At 35.8% G+C, this 21,033-nt stretch overlaps 1 protein-coding gene across 1 annotated transcript; it reads left to right on the forward strand.

Moving 5' to 3' along the window:
- The first annotated feature begins 12,781 nt into the window (after positions 1-12,781).
- LOC124369616 lies at positions 12,782-20,351 on the forward strand. Its single transcript, XM_046827666.1, has 3 exons — positions 12,782-13,031; positions 17,185-17,287; positions 19,992-20,351. The coding sequence occupies exons 2-3, from the start codon at positions 17,192-17,194 to the stop codon at positions 20,349-20,351; spliced, it is 456 nt and encodes a 151-aa protein (XP_046683622.1). The 5' UTR covers positions 12,782-13,031; positions 17,185-17,191.
- Positions 20,352-21,033: the final 682 nt, after the last annotated feature.

Genomic DNA, 21,033 nt, shown 5'->3' on the forward strand with positions numbered 1-21,033 from the left:
ATGCATACAAAAAGAGCAATGTAGCATTTTAGACAATTTTGCGTTTCTTCTAGTACTTTCTTTAACAAGAAAGGGACCAGCAAAATCCAATCCAACGTTGGTGAAGCATCGCGTTTGCTTGAAGCGAGAGGGGGGCAAGTCTGCCATTATAGGGGTTGTGTGGGTTTTGCTTTCATTCTAAAGCAAGTGAGACATCGAAAAATGCGTTTTCGGATGAGATTTCTCGCACCCGGAATCCAGTAGCGGCGTTTGAATAAGAGATTGAACTATTTTGGGACCACCATGAAGAGAGTACAGGTGATAGTGATCACACAATAGAGTTGCGAAGTGACTTTGAGAAGGAATCAAAACAGGGTGCTTCGAAGACTCAGGCAAGGGAGAAAACTTCAGTCTCTCTAAACCCCCCACCATGAGGGTATCAGATGATAAAAATGGTGTGAGTTTTCTTATCGAAGGAGAGCATGGCTTTCCTTGATTGACTGCTTTTATTTCTGGAGAATAGTGTTGCTTTTGAACGAGTTTTTACACATTGAGCAAGGGCTTCGGTTCGTTCATTTACAGATAAAGGACCAAAACGTTTAGCAGACTGTCTGAACCATTCGTCATGAAACATACCTGAGTCAATTTATCATTAATTAAGAGCTAAATATGAAATAGAAAATGGAGTTATATGTACACTAAGGAGATTATGACTAAACATTAGGTAAAACAACCAACTTATTTACAGGACGGGTTACAATACCTGACGGGGTTTTCACTTGGACCACACGAACAATGTTGTCAGAGCTAGGTAACACTTTGATAATCCTACCTAGGGGCCAAGTTAGAGGATCACTATTGCTAGAGTACATTAATACTAGGTCCATTTTCCTTTACATTTGTAGTTTGTTCAGTCCATTTTTGGGCGTTGGATTTGCGAGTGGAGGTAGTCCTTTCTTCCAGCTCTTCCAGAAGTGTTGAGTGGCGCGAGACACTTGTTGCCAACGAGATAGAAGATTGAGTGGCTCGGAAGTGATGTCCTCTTCTGGACGTGACAGCAGAAGATCTCCAGTGAGGAAATGGCCTGGAGTCAAGTAGTTGAAGTCGTCGTCAGGTGATGATGGAAGTGCGCAGAGCGGCCTGGAGTTCAGAACAGCTTCAATGCGGCATAAGAATGTCGAGAATTCTTCTGAAGTGAAGTGGTGGTTTTTGTATTATTCTCTTCAGATGATGCTTGGTAGACTTCACTGCAGCTTCCCAGAGACCACCAAAGTTCGGAGCACAGGGTGGATTGAAGTTCCAATGGATTTCGTTCTTGGCTAAGTGGTCTGAGATCAGTGGCGTGGAGTTCTTGAGTAGAGAATAAACTTCTTGAAGCTGACGAGCAGCACCAATGAAGTTGCGGCGGCCTTGATCAGAATATATGTTGCGGCATAAACCTCTATCTAGCAATAAAACGGTCGATTGCGGCTAGACAAGATTCAGTATTGAGAGAGTGGACTAGTTCTAGATGAACAGCCTTGACTGTCATGCATACAAAAAGAGCAATGTAGCATTTAGACAATTTTGCGTTTCTTCTAGTACTTTCTTTAACAAGAAAGGGACCAGCAAAATCCAATCCAACGTTGGTGAAGCATCGCGTTTGCTTGAAGCGAGAGGGGGGCAAGTCTGCCATTAGGGGTTGTGTGGGTTTTGCTTTCATTCTAAAGCAAGTGAGACATCGAAAAATGCGTTTTCGGATGAGATTTCTCGCACCCCGGAATCCAGTAGCGGCGTTGAATAAGAGATTGAACTATTTTGGGACCACCATGAAGAGAGTACAGGTGATAGTGATCACACAATAGAGTTGCGAAGTGACTTTGAGAAGGAATCAAAACAGGGTGCTTCGAAGACTCAGGCAAGGGAGAAAACTTCAGTCTACCCCCCACCATGAGGGTATCAGATGATAAAAATGGTGTGAGTTTTCTTATCGAAGGAGAGCATGGCTTTCCTTGATTGACTGCTTTTATTTCTGGAGAATAGTGTTGCTTTTGAACGAGTTTTACACATTGAGCAAGGGCTTCGGTTCGTTCATTTACAGATAAAGGACCAAAAACGTTTAGCAGACTGTCTGAACCATTCGTCATGAAACATACCTGAGTCAATTTATCATTAATTAAGAGCTAAATATGAATAGAAAATGGAGTTTATATGTACACTAAAAGGAGATTATGACTAAACATTAGGTAAAACAACCAACTTATTTACAGGACGGGTTACAATACCTGACGGGGTTTTCACTTGGACCACACGAACAATGTTGTCAGAGCTAGGTAACACTTTGATAATCCTACCTAGGGGCCAAGTTAGAGGATCACTATTGCTAGAGTACATTAATACTAGGTCATTTTCCTTTACATTTTGTAGTTTGTTCAGTCCATTTTGGGCGTTGGATTTGCGAGTGGAGGTAGTCTTTCTTCCAGCTCTTCCAGAAGTGTTGAGTGGCGCGAGACACTTGTTGCCAACGAGATAGAAGATTGAGTGGCTCGGAAGTGATGTTCCTCTTCTGGACGTGACAGCAGAAGATCTCCAGTGAGGAAATGGGCCTGGAGTCAAGTAGTTTTGAAGTCGTCGTCAGGTGATGATGGAAGTGCGCAGAGCGGCCTGGAGTTCAGAACAGCTTCAATGCGGCATAAGAATGTCGAGAATTCTTCTGAAGTGAAGTGGTGGTTTTGTATTATTCTCTTCAGATGATGCTTGGTAGACTTTCACTGCAGCTTCCCAGAGACCACCAAAGTTCGGAGCACAGGGTGGATTGAAGTTCCAATGGATTTCGTTCTTGGCTAAGTGGTCTGAGATCAGTGGCGTGGAGTTCTTGAGTAGAGAATAAACTTCTTGAAGCTGACGAGCAGCACCAATGAAGTTGCCGGCCTTGATCAGAATATATGTTGCGGCATATAAACCTCTTCTAGCAATAAAACGGGTCGATTGCGGCTAGACAAGATTCAGTATTGAGAGAGTGGACTAGTTCTAGATGAACAGCCTTGACTGTCATGCATACAAAAAGAGCAATGTAGCATTTAGACCAATTTTGCGTTTTCTTCTAGTACTTTCTTTAACAAGAAAGGGGACCAGCAAAATCCAATCCAACGTTGGTGAAGCATCGCGTTTGCTTGAAGCGAGAGGGGGGCAAGTCTGCCATTAGGGGTTGTGTGGGTTTTGCTTTCATTCTAAAGCAAGTGAGACATCGAAAAATGCGTTTTCGGATGAGATTTCTCGCACACCGGAATCCAGTAGCGGCGTTGAATAAGAGATTGAACTATTTTGGGACCACCATGAAGAGAGTACAGGTGATAGTGATCACACAATAGAGTTGCGAAGTGACTTTGAGAAGGAATCAAAACAGGGTGCTTCGAAGACTCAGGCAAGGGAGAAAACTTCAGTCTACCCCCCACCATGAGGGTATCAGATGATAAAAAATGGTGTGAGTTTTCTTATCGAAGGAGAGCATGGCTTTCCTTGATTGACTGCTTTTATTTCTGGAGAATAGTGTTGCTTTTGAACGAGTTTTACACATTGAGCAAGGGCTTCGGTTCGTTCATTTACAGATAAAGGACCAAAACGTTTAGCAGACTGTCTGGATCGGATGTTATGAATGAATCTTAGTACATAACTCATTGCATTTTGTAGTTTAGTGAGTGAAGAAAATCGATTTATCCACTGGTACAGATCGTTTGGTGGTATAACGTTAGTTGTTAGTGTATTGCTAAATGGTGTTTTTCTTGATCTCAATTACTTCAGAGGAGCTTTTTCCAGGTGATACAGGCCAAGAGGAAATTTCAATTTAGTAGAAAAGAGGGGCCATGCCACCAAAGCGGGTGATCAAGTAAGCCAGAGGGCATCAGACCTCTAGTGCCCACAATCTGCGGGATTGTTGTCTCCTGAAATGTGACGCCAAACATCAATAGACGTGTTTTCCGTTACTTTACAAACTCGGTTTGAGACGAAAGTTTCTAGAAGGTGCGGAGGTGTTCTTATCCAACCAAGAACATTCATTGAGTCTGTGAATAAAAAGATATCTGATATCTGTAGTTTGGTGATAAGCATCTGGTTAGCTTTGACCAGTTGGGAGAGGGAGCAACGCTGCGCATAATTCCAAGCGGGGTATCGTTAGTGGTTTGAGTGGAGCAACTTTGGTTTTAGAATGCAATAGGCTACATCCGGTAGTTTTTGTTTTCACATTCGACTCTTAGATACAATACCGAGCACATGCCTTTCTGAGAAGAGTCTGAAAAACCTATGAGTTGGACGGATATGTACGTACTGAGGATATAGCGAGGGATATTTATTCGTGACATAAGTGGAAGTTCTTTGACAAATTTATCCCAAACAATGTGTAGATGTTTTGGGAGTGGATCGTCCCAGTCTAATTTTCCAACCCATATTTGCTGAAGCAAGTGTTTTAGTTTTAGTGTGAATATAACTGGACTGATGAAACCGTTGACATCATACACTCGGGCAACTTGAGATAAGACATTTCGTTTGGTCGGAGTTTTATTTACAGGGGCAATAGCGTAGTGAAAACAATCCGTGGAAGGGTCCCATTCAAGTCCTAGTACTTTTATGGAGTGAATGGATCCAAGGGGATGTGGTCTTTCTCTGTGGTCAGAAGGGATGGTGTTGAGAACGGAAACACTTGAACTAGCCCCATTTGTGAAGTTCGAAACCACCAGATACGCAGAGTTGATTGAGTTCATCAAACAATTGAAGGGCTGCGTGTTCCGAAGAGGGCACCACAGACGATGTCATCGATGTAGCAGGACGAGTTTAGCACTTCTGCAGCATTGGGGTAGTTAGGAACCTTCGTCGAGAACTAGTTGCTTCAAAGTTCGAAGGGCGATGAAAGGGCTTGATGAGAGACCAAAAGTTAATCGTTGAAGTTCCCATTCTTGGACAGGGCCAGAAGGGTCAGAACGCCAAAACAAATGTTGGTATTTGCGGTCAGAAGGAGCAACTTTTATGGCTCGATACATTTGTTTTATATCGCATGTCAGAGCGATGGGGTGCAATCGAAACATAGAGATAACAGTTCCGATGTCGGCTTGGAGCTTGGGTCCCGTCAACAGCAATTTATTAAGAGGACTGATTCGTGTCACTTACTTCAGAGGCGTTAAAGACAACTCGGAGAGGTGAAGATGAAGATGATTCTTTTACAACTCCGTGATGTGTGAGGACATATGGAGAGGGCTGAGGGGCGAGAACACATGTGACCTAGGTCAACATAGTTTTGTAAATTGTCTGAATAATGAGCGAGATTTCCCGGCTTTCTTTCAAGCCGTCTTTCCTGTTGGAGATACTTGCGAAGAGCTATTTCTCGTGTGGAGCCTAGGTCAGAGGGGACGCCATTTTTGAAGGGTAATGAGGCTACATATCGTCCGGTTTCGTCTCTATAGATGGTTGATTGATAATAATCTTCACAGAACTGATCAGCGGGACTGAGGGGTTTTGGAAAATTGATTTCTTCCATTTCCCAGAATTGTTCAAGGAGTCGATCAGTGCTTGGAGACGATGAAACAAAGAGAGAGTTTCGTTGGTGAGAAGGTGATTCCATGGGGACATCACCCATGAGAACCCAACCAAATATTGTGTGCAGCGCGGTAGGCTTGCCCTTTGATGATGGAAAGTTCATTGGTAAGCATGTCTGTGAAAGCTTGAGCTCCAAAGAGAATGTCAACTTTAGCAGGATGAATAAATTCAGGGTCTGCTAGATTCAAAGAATTGAATCTCTGCCTTAGAGATTCTGAAAGCGGGGCTGTAGGAAAGATTAGATGCTATCTTAGAAATGATAACTGCATCCAACTGTAGTTGGACGTCGCTGTTGTAGCGAGAGGCTATGTTGCAAGTAACGAGGCCTTTTGTGTTTATGCCACATTGATGACCAATGCCTGAAATGTTAACATTACACCTTTTGATTAGGTAGTCGTAAAGTCTGAGCTAATGATTGAGTGACAAAGTTGATTTGACTACCTCCGTCAATGACAGCTCTGCACGTTTGCCAATGACCTAAATCGTCTTGAATGAGTACTTGAGCGTTGCCTAACAAAGCAACATTTCTTGTGTTAGTTCGCTGAGACTGACAGGACAGTGTTTGAACGGGTGCGGTTGTCTGAGGTGTAGGCGCGGCGGCGGAAGCGCCGACTACTGAGGGGGGTGACGCAGGTGTAGAGATGTGAGAGTGAGGTGCGTCTGCGTGGACGGGCGGCGGAGTGGAGACCCGCTTGTCATGGAGTAGAGAGTGATGTTTCTTACTTTTACAAAATCTACAACTCGCATTTGAAGTACACGCAGACACATGGTGTGACCCAAGACATGAAAAACATCGTTTAAATGAGCGCACAGAATTATAACGTTCATGTAAGGGCAAAGCAAATAAACTGGTCACACAGCGGTAAAGTTGATGGTTATTTTTACACATAGGACACTGAGAGGCAGGGCGACAAGGCGACGAGTTAGTCTTCTCTGAATGTGAAACACCGTGTTGAGCTGAGAAACAACGCCTTGCGGGGGAAGGGGTGCGGGTGGTCTTGACGTAACTACACTAGCTTTGTGTGTTTCTTCTTGGTGAGTTCATAGACGGTACACTGAGCGCGAAGAAACTCCATAAGGTCTTCCAATATAGGAAACTGTTTGGATTTCACTTCTAGTTCAAACGCTTTTCTAGTATTATTGTCTAAGAGGCGTAAAGCTAGTTGCAAGAGCATAAAACCAGACAAGTCACTGATATTAAGACTTTTCAATGCTTGAACATTTATGTGAAAACACATCTACGATCTGTCTTAGGCTACTTAGACTAGGGGTCTTTACAGGTTGTTGATCAAGTATATTTTATTAAGATAAAAACTAGCTAGGAGGCGTGGATTAGTGTAGCGTTCCACTAGAGTGTCATAGGCTAGAGTGTAGTTAGCTGGATCAAAGGGTATGGCTTCAACAATGCCCAGAGCAGGGCCTTCCAGTAAGCTTTTTAAAATAACTAAACTTTTCAATAGGGGCCATGGAGGTATTGTGGATTAAATTATCATACAGAGATCTGAAGGAATTAAACTGCTCTAACTGTCCACCAAACTTACTTATATCTATTTGCGGAAGCTTAGGTTTTACAAGTGTGAGGTTTTGAGAGAGATCTACATCGACAGTTTTAGTATCTTAGTAGCTACAATAACATCATAGGTGGCTTTACATTTTATAGTACATGGTATCAAACTGCTTGAAGGCGGAACTAGTATCTACAGTGTCCTTGGGGTCATCTAATTCAAGATTAAGATTATCCATCTGTTCTGAAAGGGCTTCAAAGTCTGAGTACAAAAGACTTTAAATTTGAATACCTAGCGACAAAATCATTAGTTTCACCTGGAAGTTCCTTGATTAAATCAAAACACAGCTGTAACTTTTGAAAATACCTTTCTCTCTTTTTCACACATTGTTCTAGTTTTTTAGTAGCCATATTTTTCAAACACTAATTAAATACAAAATGTGAAATACACCCTACATAAGACAGAATCCTTATTTACTAAATTAACCTGCTTATACAAACTAATTTAGTAAACCTTGACAAAAATAAAACAAGTAATCTTCAAACAAAACATTGACACAGAAATAATATTAGATAGTGAGTGATTAAGAAAATAAGAATGATTCCCTCAGTGATAGAAAATTATTAGTTTTAAATAGAAACAGCTGACAGATAAGTTGCTCAAAATAGATAAGAGCGTCCGGTCGGCGGACAGAAATACTCGATCAGCTGAGCGACAATCACATAGCGGCCGATAAGCAGCGCAATCAATAAACATAACCTGCAGTTCTGTACCTGTCTGTCTGGCTCTATAGTTCAGTTCACGAAACTTAGCTTAAATGCTAATTTTATTTTTAATGCTAATCAGGTTTGTTTCATGAGGCGGTTGAGTTTTGATTTGAACTCAAATTAAATGTTAAAAACTTAGTGGACTGTTTTTTTGCATGAAACTGAAGCGTTCGTATAGGACCAGCTGATCCGGCTCGAAGGACCAAATGTACGGTCTTTGAGGAAGAGCCGTAAACCGCGGTATAGCCGAAATAAAAACGACTGGTGATGTACCTTGGGGGAGTCTCGTAGTACGGGGTCGTCGAGGTCCTCGGCCAGGGCAGCGGGGAGTCCAGGATCACCAGAAGTCTTGGGTAGGTCTTGTAGATGGAGAGCGGTGGACAACAAGGGAATGATTCACTCCGAGAGGGTAAATAAAGTAACTATATGACTTGAAATACATAAAAACAAAATAGAGCTGTATAAACGTGAAACTGTTCATGTATTTGGGGTGGAATGCGGGCAGCAGCGTGTGTCCAGTACGCCGCCTGCGGAGAGAAATAAAGAGCCGCGTCTTCTTATCTTGAAGCTGTTACTTGAAGGGGTTGGAGAAGGGGCTGCGAGTCGGTGACGTCATCTCGGCCCATAACAACACCAGCCGTTAACTAAGAAATAAGTACTGAACACCAACTTCTATCAAAAGTACCTATTTGGTGCTTGTAACCCACTTCTGGTGTCCTTGATAAGGTCACACAACATTTCAAATTAATATTTTAAAGCAGTTTGTGAGAAACCTAAAGAATGAAGCACATATGAACTTAGATACATTTGATGTTAGGATATTGTAAAATTTTGCATGTCACCATGTCAATAAAACGAACCAGTGACATTCAAGTACCTTATATACAAACATCCTCAACTAATATAACATTATTTATAATATAAGGTATTCATAAAAATATTTATATATTGTTCCTACAGGCACAATCTTAAAATTAACTGCCTTGTAATTTTCATAACTACTAACACTCCTAGTCATGCACTGTACATTATAATTTTTTTTTAAACAGGTTTCAGTCTCTTTAACGAATTTCGGTAGTTTATTGTCGCTCAAATTTGGATTAAACGTAGTAAATACTATGATGATTTTTAAACATTCTAAAATGTTCCGGGAAACTTTTATAACTTCTCATCTTTTTCTTTATAAAAGTTTTCTTCGGATCTTAACGAATATAGAAAGAAACAAGTAGCCAAATTGGCTTAGCCTTGATCAAATTTAGTGCTTATCAACACATTTAACGATTCATTTTTTCTATATAGATAATTTTCATGTGATTGAACATAGCCTACACAACTCTCTAAATTTACTAGATTAGGTGTTATATTTTCCCATAACAACTTTTCCCATCTTGTTGGAATCAAAAGAAATAATGGTAGCGGCCGCTTAGGAACAAATTCTCTTTTTGGTATTCTTTTTAATTAGTTAATGAAGCCCTAAAAGCAATGCTGCAGAGAAAATCGATCACTGTGACAAGCTGTCCCGGTCACATACCCTCACTTGTCCTCCTCTGCTTAGAACCATCCGGATCTAGCGGACGCAATAACTTTCTATAAAGTATTAGTATTTGAAATAATCACGATGATGTTATTAATTTTAGATTATTTAAATCGCCTGAATCAAGTGGTAATAACTACGATGTACTCAATGAATGTCAAGTGCGTACTTATTGTTATTGTAATGTTGTACAATCTGTTTTATAATAGTTTATGGAAAGTAAATATGTGAAAGGGGTTTTTATTGATTTCGAGCTGTGTTTAACCAATAAAATCATAAAATAACATTTACAGTGATGATTTAAAGCTGTTGTATGAGAGACACACGACTCCGCTAGATCCTGATAGTTCTAAGTAGGGGAGAACAAGTGCGGGTATGTGACCGACTCAGCTCGTCACAGTGATCGATTCTCCCTGCAACATTGCTTTTAGGGCTTCATTAACTATTGGAGCGAGAGGCACATGTCTCCGCTAGATCCGGATAGTTCTAAGCAGAGGAGGACAAGTGCGGGTATGTGACCGGGTCAGCTCGTCACAGGGCGCGATTCTCTCTGCAACATTGCTTTTAGGGCTTCATTAACTATTGGTGCGAGAGGCACACAATTACTATATATCATAACTCGATATATATATATATATATATATATATATATATATATATATAATATGATTAGGTATATAATATCTGTACAAAATAAATCAAGCCCGAATTGTTTATTATTTTTCAGGTGCACAAGCAATAGAAAAATAGGAAATTAGTCTATTTTTAATTTATAACAGATACATTTGAACTTTTCTCAACAAGTGTCGCAATTTTAATTCCAATACTTTAGTGTTATAAGGTTAACTATCCTTTTGTTATAGAAATCTACTAGCTTTACTTAAATTTGTACTGAACTGATTGTATTTAAATGAATGAATGAACTTAAATACAGGCAATTGTTATTATTCAATTAGTTTTAATAATATAGTTAATATTGATATAATCTTATTCAAGACATATTGAAATAAATATTGTAGAAATGTATGAATGACGCAGTACTATTTCATATGAGTTTCACACTTGTTTGCAAGTGAAACAATTATAGATTGAGACGCTACAACCATAAACTTCTTAGCAGCGAACGAAACAACCACAGTTGATTGAATTCATTAATAATGTAATGTCAAGTATGAAATACGACTTTCATGTTTTTTACGCTAATTTAACGAAAAAAATACATCCATCGGTCGTAAAGCTGTCATAGATAAATATTTATGTAAGGTTGGTTATTAACTGAAGCTATATATAGAAGTGAAGAAGTGAGTTTCCTCAGTTGACTCCTGGTTCGCAAACACGCAAGGTAAGCATTTCAATCATTAATTTATGTATTTTGAACAATGAATATAATGAATATGTTATGTTAGTGTTGGACATTTTCCTAAAAATATGCAAGGGGCAATGGTGTGCATATACATTCTATAGATTGTTTTTGAATAGTTTTGAACAATTCTTGACTTTCACTATAAAAAAGGAAAGAAAGTGGGTTATACGTAATAAATAGATTGGAATAGTTATTAAACACTCCATGGAAGCAATAAATAAATAATTTATAATAAAGATTTATAATATAAAGATAACATATTTCTATGAATAATTAAAAAAAAATAATTTATGGGTACCGTTACTTGTGCTTTAATATAACTTTTTTTTAAATATACCAAATTAACTTGTTAAATTCGAGCAATAAAACAAGTTTGACATTAAAATGTATCAATCATTTCAGGCTACTATGTATTGTATTAAATTCAATTTAATATATTATATTAATTTGTTTCAATAATACATGCACTGATCTCAGCAGAAAATTTTGCTAGAATTGCCTGTATAATTTTAACATATAAAATATCGTTGTGTCATATTTTTCGAAAGGTATATATTTTTCACGATTGTTTGATATATTAGTATACATGCTACTAGTTTTTAGTTTTTGTACTTAAAAATGTTAGTACCAACAATTTAAATGGCTTTTAAGATGGTATGGGAAGACGGTCACCAACCGAATTGAAACTCATTTCCACGTCTCTCTTTTCTATTTTTATAAGAAGTTCAGTTAAAAAGGCTTTTGAGATGATATGTACGTTTATTTTATAAATATTTAATCTGTGATAGAATAAATTATGGGTTAATAATTACAAAACCAAGGTTTTAAATACAGCTTTTAATTATCTGTAAAATCAGCCTAACACTTTTATTTAAAGCGTACAACTTTTATTTAAAATATTTTTCTGTTAAGTTTGTTAATATGAAGCTATTCTAGTTTTTAGTCCTACCAGTATATGAAGACATATTATCCACAATTTCCGATTACTTAGTGCAGTTAGGTCGTCTCATAGCACCGAATTCTTAGATTTAGATTAAGATCTGAGAGAGCCTTTTTCTCTCTCCGTATTATAGTATATGGGATAAGGAAAAAGTAACGGTTTAATATTTATCATATTATTTCATTCTATTCCTTTTATAATTCCATATTTCTTTTGAATTCCTGATATGTCTATGAGTAATAACATACTTGTTCAACTTACTAATCAGATTTAATGTTGTAAAAGTCTTTAAAAATCAAATACTATTTTAAAGTTCTCTTAAAACAGGACTCAAGTTCCTTGGTCAATGTAGCATCAATGATCTTTTAAATGATCAAAAGAAGTTTATATACTGGTACTTACCTAGTAATAAAGCAGTACTTTCAGGGCTCAGTGAAAGGCCGTTCGGAATTTTAGATAGACTAGAGGCTGATCCCGTAAAATATAATTTAGTCAATTATGACTTTACTAGTCAAGACGCTGACTTTAACCCAATTATTCAACTCTGTGATTCTGAGATATTTATTAGGTTTCACATCAAAGTTTATGTAATATAAAAATCTACATATAAATTCACCAGGTAAATAGATTTTTGTATTGAGATAGTTGGATAATACATATTAATATGTTGCAAGATTGTTTACAAATATTTATTCTGCTACGTTCTTGTTACCATAATGGTTACGCGTCATGAAACTCAGTGTTGCCTATATAGAAATGAAGCTTAACGAAAAAGATCAAGTCATAAAAAAAACAAAAAAACCAGTTTGTTTTATGAATATCGTAGGAACAGACGGACAGAAATGAGATTTGTCCAACATCTCGAGTAATAGGCTTCGGTAATGCTCAGACTACAATGTGTCCGGTGACTAGTCCTAACCATACTAAAGCGCATAGAGCCTAGCTGATATTATTGGGAAAGAACCTTATAGGCAGAACCAAAAATCAATTAAACTGAGAGAAAAAGACGTAAAAATATCAGGGCAAGGATGATAAGAAATTGTACTGCCATGAGTCACGCTGGTGCCTTGATTCGGTGTTGACTTTTAATTAGGTTTTGATTAGGAAATACATTAATCACTTGTTCTCTAAAAGCAGAGCATTGTTCTATGTTTTACGATCAATAATTTGTAATTAACAATTATTAATGTTGCGTAACATTTAGTAAATTAAGTATTGTTCTCTTATCTACTATTTAATTACATGTTACGGTACATAAATATAATTTGGCAGGCCATATACTGCGTCGATATTTACGGCTTCTTGTCAGAGATATTGGAGCACCTGTACACTGCAATTTGTATAAACGTTAAACGTTCCTCTACTGTGCCTGAAGCAGGTAAGTGAATTAAGTTTGTACATTGTACCATACTGAAGTATTGCTTTTATACTTTCTATATAAATGTTCATATTAATTTTGTTAAAACCCACTTTTAAATACATAGCACGAATCATTTTTAATAAAATTAGATTTGTAATGCTGAGAGATAAAACAATACTTTTTATTTGTTTCAAAGTAAAAAAAATGATAGTGTATCGCAATTTTCATGAATAATTAATGTGTATCGTCGTAACGGACATTTAATTTTCGTATAGTAAGTGTGAGACATTACTTTGAAGTTGTATCGGTCATCTAGTATTTTACTAGACAAGTTAAGTTATCCTGATCTCTAAATATATACCACAATATAACCAATTATATACCCAATTAAAACCAAATAACCATTTGGGCCCTTATATACGAAATCCAAATCGGTATTTCGTAAGGTCAATATAATGAAGTTGAAAAAGGCTATATGAAGCATGCTTTTCCAAAACGTTGTAAGTGCCAAAAATTAAATTTTTTAGGAACAATAAAACACTTTTTTGGAATAAAACTTAAGTATATTTCAAGGGCACAGAAACATCTAATTTAGGTGCTAACCAGATACATTTAAAAAACAAAACTACCTTTAAGAAATAAATGATAGTTGCCAAACTTGCAATGCAAGTAAAAACGTTGTAAGTGCCATGCTGCAAGTACAATATAATTAATTTATTTTCAGTTCCTAGGATCGTTAATTTCCTGAATTTCTTTCTTTGTTTGGTGTAGTTTCTTTAGCCAAAAGTTCTTCAAAATAGCCCCGAGCCTCTGAAGGAAAAAAGGGCAGCATGTTGGTAATATCACTTGTTTTGTTTTGTGGTATACCAAATCTAGTTGCAGTTGTAGGCAGGGTCAGGTTCTTACAATTTTCCAATGTTACACCTTGTTTTAAGACATTGATTCCTGTAGACAACCCTGAAATTCTAGATGCTCCTTTGGCAACTTGAACTTTGCCAAAGTCTTCAATTGTAACTCTGAACTGTGAAGCTTCCGATATACCCAACTTTTTAGTGTCCATAAGGGTGTGAGCAACGGCTTTAAAATCGTGGAACTTTTCATTAAAAATACATGTGAAGGGCTTTTTCTGAGCCGCTTTCACAATAACTTCCACAAGGTCTTTCAGAGTTAAAGATTTGCAGACTTTCTTTCTTTTTTCAACTATTGCAAAATCCCTCTTACAAGGGAGAAACGTGTGTGACCTTTACCAGGGTACTTATGAACCATTTCTTTGAAAATACCTTTAGCTATCAATACTAAGTACATAGCAACAATGTGCTGATTTTTTTTTGGCCAGAGCAATTGTCAGACCAAACAATCAACTTCTCCCGATTGCCTAAAGAAACATGATTTGAAAGGTACTCATAAATAAAAGAAGATATATCTTGGGCCCCTCTGCCACCGTAGTTCTCAGACCACAAATACATGTACGCTTGATCTTTAACGGAATCATGAATCCCTAAATTAGAACAAGCTAATTGTTGGGACTAATACATCTCTGTGTGTGTTAGCTGCGGTATGTACATTTGCTCTTGCATGTCAAATGAAATTTCGTAGCTTTCAGATTCCGCTGAAATTTTAACGTCGTTATACATGGCTTATCTCGCAGCCTCTACACGTCTGTGATGTAGTTCCTGTTCAATCTTTGCTTGCTCATCACATGATTTAATTATAATAGCCAATGAATCACATATTGAACAGGTGTCTACCCTTGGTCTATGAAAAGAAAAATTCAATTTCGTCAAAATTATTTCATGATACCATTGTTGCAAAGTAGGTTTTCCAATAGGGATGTGAGATGCATACTTTTTTAAATGTGCACGATACATCCTACTCACGTCAAGGTCAGGTGATAAGTATTTTTTATCATTTGATTTCTCCCTACCACAATGACTTATTTCAGCTGGAAAGTACATTTTTGCTGCCCTCCTCTTTTATCATCTACTTCCATTTTACCTTCCAATATTTTTAATCCAAGTAGCTGAATTCTTCGAGGGGTCACATCACAAGTATTACATAATGTTTTTAAACAGACCCGTACCTCACTCCCACCTGGCAGATGTAAATAGTAGCTAAATGAATGCTTTCACCAGGGTGATCGTACTTCCCATGACGTCTCCTTTTAATGAGCTGAGGGTGAATCAACCTCTGAAGTTAGTTTTGCTGCTTAGTGTAGTCAGCCGTTTAAAAAAAAACTTGGTCCTGTCGATATTGCAGTCGAATTGTACGGCAAGAAAATGCGCATTTGCATGTAACCTGAAACAAGAATCAACAGGGTAAAATAGAGGAATTTAGTAAAAAGTAATGTAGGCTGGGGTAATACTAAAGTAACAATAATACCTTTCTATGAGATATGTAGGCCTAAGGTGATAATAATAGTATGTGTTGTGTGTTTGTTTTGTGATAGGCTAAAACAGTTTAATTTGCTTTGGTTAAGAAAACTGAGTAGGTAGGGTACATGTTAATTAGAATAAGATAATTAGTTGAATGTGTACAAAAATTATACAGATTTGAAATTAATTCATTCATCTATTAGTGAATATTGCTATTAATAAAGTATTTCTTACCTCTGTTGGTTTAGTTTTGGCATCATTGGCCTTGTTGGTTTTTGATTAAACATAACCTTCACCAGCATTCCTTTGTTTTTAAATACATTCTTCTCCCACTTTTCTTCACATCGTCTCTTCTTTTTCGATTTAACAGTTTCTGGGATCACCATGATACTATTAGTAGAACCTTACAGAACTTTACAGATAATAACTGAAAGATAACAAGGTTTTAAACGTAAGAAATCTACCAGAATTGCAGCCAAATCTGAAGTAAATTATGGGCCAGCTGTTGCCAGTTACAGCCTGGCAGTTACAACGTTTTAAATTGCACGGCTGTTTTGTTTCCATTTACTCCCACTAGGAGTGACGGTATCATAATAATGTTTTGTGCCAGTCAAAAGGATGGCGCTTACAACGTGTTTCTTCAATAAAAAGCATGTCATGTGTTTTGGCACTTAAAACGTTTTGGAAATGCATGCTTCATGTGTACGTCGAAAATACTCTTTCTAATAAAAATATAGAGATGAATAATATTTTGGATGGCATAAAATTGGCAGTTATTTTATATAGATTACCATGTAAAATATTGTTAAGATGTATATCGAGGTATTTTTATCTTTGTCTTTACAGTAAATAAACCTCTGTTTTCCGTTGTTTTATTGAGTGATTGACAAATCGATCGTATCACGTTTCTCTTAGATCTGCATAGTTGCCTAAATATTTTCTACCATAAAGGTATAACAATAAAACGTGAGTCCGTCAGCTGGATACTTCAGTTACGTTGCCAGGACATGAATCTCAAACACGAAATTCGGTGTTTTTCCACTTAAAGTTATGGCGATGATGAAATCGTGGCTATATTAACATTAAAAGATCTTTTTAGATCTACTCATGTTTCGAGTCAACACTTTATAATCGACATACAAAACTTTTCTATTCACCTGGAAAATACCTAAGTAGCTCAAAATATCCACGTAGTTTGCAAAATGAGTAAAATCTTACTCCCAACTAGAGCAAACTTTACAACCTAACAATAAACATTAGTACGTTCCTTTCCGTACTTCTATAAAATACGAACATTTCTTCTGGCTCCGTGTGGTGTGGTTTTAATGAGGGCCCATAGGATGCTCTCGTAATAATGTGAAGTTCATTCCCAGGTCTTGGGCAACAAATAACTTTACGTATTACCGATAATTATTTATTTTGCTATCTATCTATTTTTTTAGGTGTTGCTGCAAGTGAAAGAAAGTAATGCGTACATTTCTTATTTTTGTGGTTTAATTTTGTTTCTGTTTTCTTAAAAAATTATGATAAATTATAAAAAGAACACATGAATGATTGGAATTACTGAAATTAGGTTTCTGTGGTGTATTATTTACATATTAACCGGACAAATAATTTATACATGTTTCAGTCAATAAATTTAGGAAATACATGATGTGAATCTATCTTTATCAAACAGCACTATATGCATACACATAATAACTACGTAAAGGATATTGTGTATTAATTAAGTTCTTTTATTCTATTTTTTTTTTAACTCTATTTTTGAAAAAACTGTTGTATTTTATTCTTCGTTCTAGACTAAACATGTGGACTATTGTTGTCTTGGCAACTGTTATATTAACTTCCTCTTCTGCGTTGGAAAATGTGGTGCCTTACCAGTACCCCTATTCTTATCCACAGGTAAACATGAATATATATTTAGATACTTTAGTCGGTCAAATTCCTTATAAAATTATCAGTTTCATCATTGTAAAACTCACATGATTTGTTCATGTTTACTGCTACCATTGTAGTATTTAGGTCACATACGCAGGCCAGTAATATATTATGAAACTTGTATCAGAGCCAATGAGGACCATCAGTTTTTGTAAGGTGGTGATTATTATATTACCTTATATAACCTTATACAATAGTAATAACTCATACATATTAATATAATAGTATCATAATATTTGATAATTAGAACTCCATGATTCTCTATTAGTTTTAATGTCAGTGATAAATTGTATTGATCACAATAGAAAACTAATATCCAATGAACCATTGAAGGGACAAAAGCCTGAAATAAATTATGGATAGTATATACTTTTAGATTTGGTGTAAATAATGTATTGAGACAGTTTATCGGGTTGCAGTTGTTAACGTTTTATATTTGTTTTATTCTATGTCACTGTGCGAAAACTCTACCCTGTATTGTACCATGCGTGTGCGTTGGTTATGACGGTAACGTACATTGTTCTTTCGTCTCTTTACTACATCTAGAATATGTTTATTATTATTGTTATTGTTTTGTAAGTAATATAAATAGATTAACGCTTTGCTGAAGAAATAAGACTGTTTTAAACTCAACGAATTGAAAAATGGTGTTGTAAACAATTGATACACTTCAGTATCATTGCGTGAATTTTATTTTACTAAATACCGAAGCAATATAGTTCGAGATTTTCATTTAAACTGATTTTTAAATCGAGGGTAAGATTTTGAGAAAGATTATAAATGAACCATTACATTTTCCATTCAATTATAGAAGTAGTCATAATAACAAAATTGAGAGATACTCTACTATTATACTAAAAATAAATAAATATTATATCTAATTTTTTATAATACGATTACGAAGTTCAATTTTAAGTTGAATGAGTCATAAATTTTGAATTACAGTATTAAAATGCCAACATTATTCAAAGTCGATATTCATTACCTACTCCTCACGCCTAAATTGTATTGTTCTTAATTACTTATTAATTTAATTAATTATAGCCTTCTCTATGTAAACAATTTCATATGTTTTATTTCTTATAAAATATTTGTGTTAAATATAAAAATAGATTTAAATCAATATGTTTTGTCTAGTATTGGTATTTTGTCCAATTTTAACGTGGCTGTAATAATATTTCGTAATTTAAACGCCAATGCCGCATTAATAAATATAACTTTGGATTAAAAGGAACTTAGATCATTATGTAACCATATGTTTGTTTCTGCTTAGCGTTCTTCTTCCTGTATATATGTTATATTTAAAACAAAATAAATATTTTAAAACTCAGATTTTTTAGGAAGTAAAGAAAATACTGATAAAAAATGCCCATGCCTGTTTCCTGTGAAAACAATATGAACTAAAGTTTATGCGAAATAGAGGCAATTAAAATTATAATACATAAAATACCATGACTGTTTCCAAGGACATCTTGTTTTAAAAATTCTACGTAATACTTTAATTTTTTTTAACTGTGCAAAATGCGTTCGGTTGTAATCGTTTTTACTAAGGATGTATGTAATTTTTTCTAAAAGGGTAGAATTATAGTACTAACCTGTAAGAAATATATAATCCCACATTTTTAATTCTGTAACATATATTGTTTACTAAGCTTTTGTTAACAATTATACCCTACAGCTATAAATAATGTGGTACTTTTGTATGAAAAAGAGATAGTTATACGCAGTGGTATTGTGTGTCATATTAGATGCAGTGAATAATTTAAGAACGTATCTAGACTAAAAAATTAAAAGTTTTCATACTATGCTGATTACGCAGTGACTATTATGGTATCTGAGTGGAATTGTTTAAATTTTAACTCGACATTAAAGAAGACAACGAAAAGAATTTCTATAGTTGTGACTTAAAGTGGTATAACTAGTTTTTAATTTAATTACTTTTTAATTTTATAACTATTGGTTACTAAAACTCTTTCTCTAAGGACAAGAAAAATACGAAAAGCTGTTAAGACCAGTCCCTAGGTCTTTATAGTAATGAAAATTTTAATAGTATTGTAACTAGTATTAATGGAATAGAGTGGCAATAAATATATAAATTAGTTACATCAGAATGTGAATGAATGCTGGAAAAGAGGGTTTTAATGCAACATGAACTAAAAATAAACATTTTTATCAAATAAAATAAATAACATTCCAGTCATGTTATAAAAGAAGTAAAAAAATCCCATATTACTTTTAGTCATTCTTATATAAATCTGACAAGAAAATTGCTATTTCTAATAATTATAGCAAATAGTGTATTGCCGAGTGTGCAGTGGAGCAGGTACGGTGGTTATCGCAAGATAAGTGAATCAAGCAACGTCAAGCGATGCTGCTGCTTGGGCGTGTGACCGCTGAGCGATCCTGTCTTTGCAAGCAGCCCGCTTGCCCGGTCCTTGGTGTTGGTTTAGTCACCGTCAAGCCGTTGGTCCCAGGTTGCGTTAGAGAGGGCTTCTTAGCCCTAACTTCGCCAGGTTAAATTAGGCATTCTTTGACTTTTATTTCGATATATATATATATATATATATATATATATATATATATATATTCTATATATAAAAACTACTAAACCGAAATCAGATTATGCCACCTCAAACTCTGTATAAACTAAAAATTTTTTATTCCGCAGAACTACATGAGCAGTGCCACCTACACCGGTTGGAGAGCACCAACATGGGGATACCCAAAGAGTTTTCAACATAGCTTATTAGACACGTTCTCCAGCCTGTGTCCTGACTGTCTGAAGGCTGACGGAGTAGACGAGGTCACCGGGATTCCAGATTTGAAGGAAGCTATCGAATGTTTATTCTTCCGTACCACAAATCCAACTACGAATGAAATGTTGTACAATGTTAAAAGAGCGACATACAGATATTTTCTAAACGTTTGCAAAGGAATTGAATACATTTTAAACATTTTGCCTGCAGATGATGTACTGAATATGTTTTGCTCTGATATAAAACAGACAGGGGAGGGAGGATATTTGTGAATCCGAATATTGATGATGGTTATACTTTAGAATTTAGCACTGCACGTTTGAATAAATAAGTTACTTTATCTGTGAGCAATATCTACTTATTTCTATTTCCTCACTATTTGTACATATGTGTTGATAATACTATCATCCCAATTTAATTCCGACTCAGCATAGCGTTTTCTCAGGCTAAAATGAGACGGTTGGACATTGAACACAGAAACAGTATTAAGCATGCACCAGATATTATCAAAACTATTTTAACTAGTTTAAATTATAAAACAGGTTTATTTGAAAATGCTTAGTAAATCTATATTTACTAATGTGTAATTAATATTTCTTCGAGGTTCAAGTACAAGGTTCTCGAACCAGTTAACGACACTGTTAAAAAATAAGCGTTTCTTATATTTGTAGTGTATTTAACTTTTTGTTCAATCAGAACGCATGCATTTCGTTTTTGTATCGTTTTTATTTATATATTTAAGTTTTTTTAATACGTTAAATGCTACAGTAAATTGTATTATTGTAAATTACTTACTTTTTATATCTGTAGAAATATTTTTATGGTAAGCCCCATGTTAAGAAATCCATATCAAGGCACTACGAGCTGGCTCTTAAAGCTCAAGGATGGTTTAATTCCTAACACTACTCGGCTAAATCTCTATTACAACAGAATAAAAACAGCAGGCTTCAGCGG

Source organism: Homalodisca vitripennis, chromosome X, assembly GCF_021130785.1.
Source record: "Homalodisca vitripennis isolate AUS2020 chromosome X, UT_GWSS_2.1, whole genome shotgun sequence".
Taxonomy (NCBI): Eukaryota; Metazoa; Arthropoda; class Insecta; order Hemiptera; family Cicadellidae; genus Homalodisca; species Homalodisca vitripennis.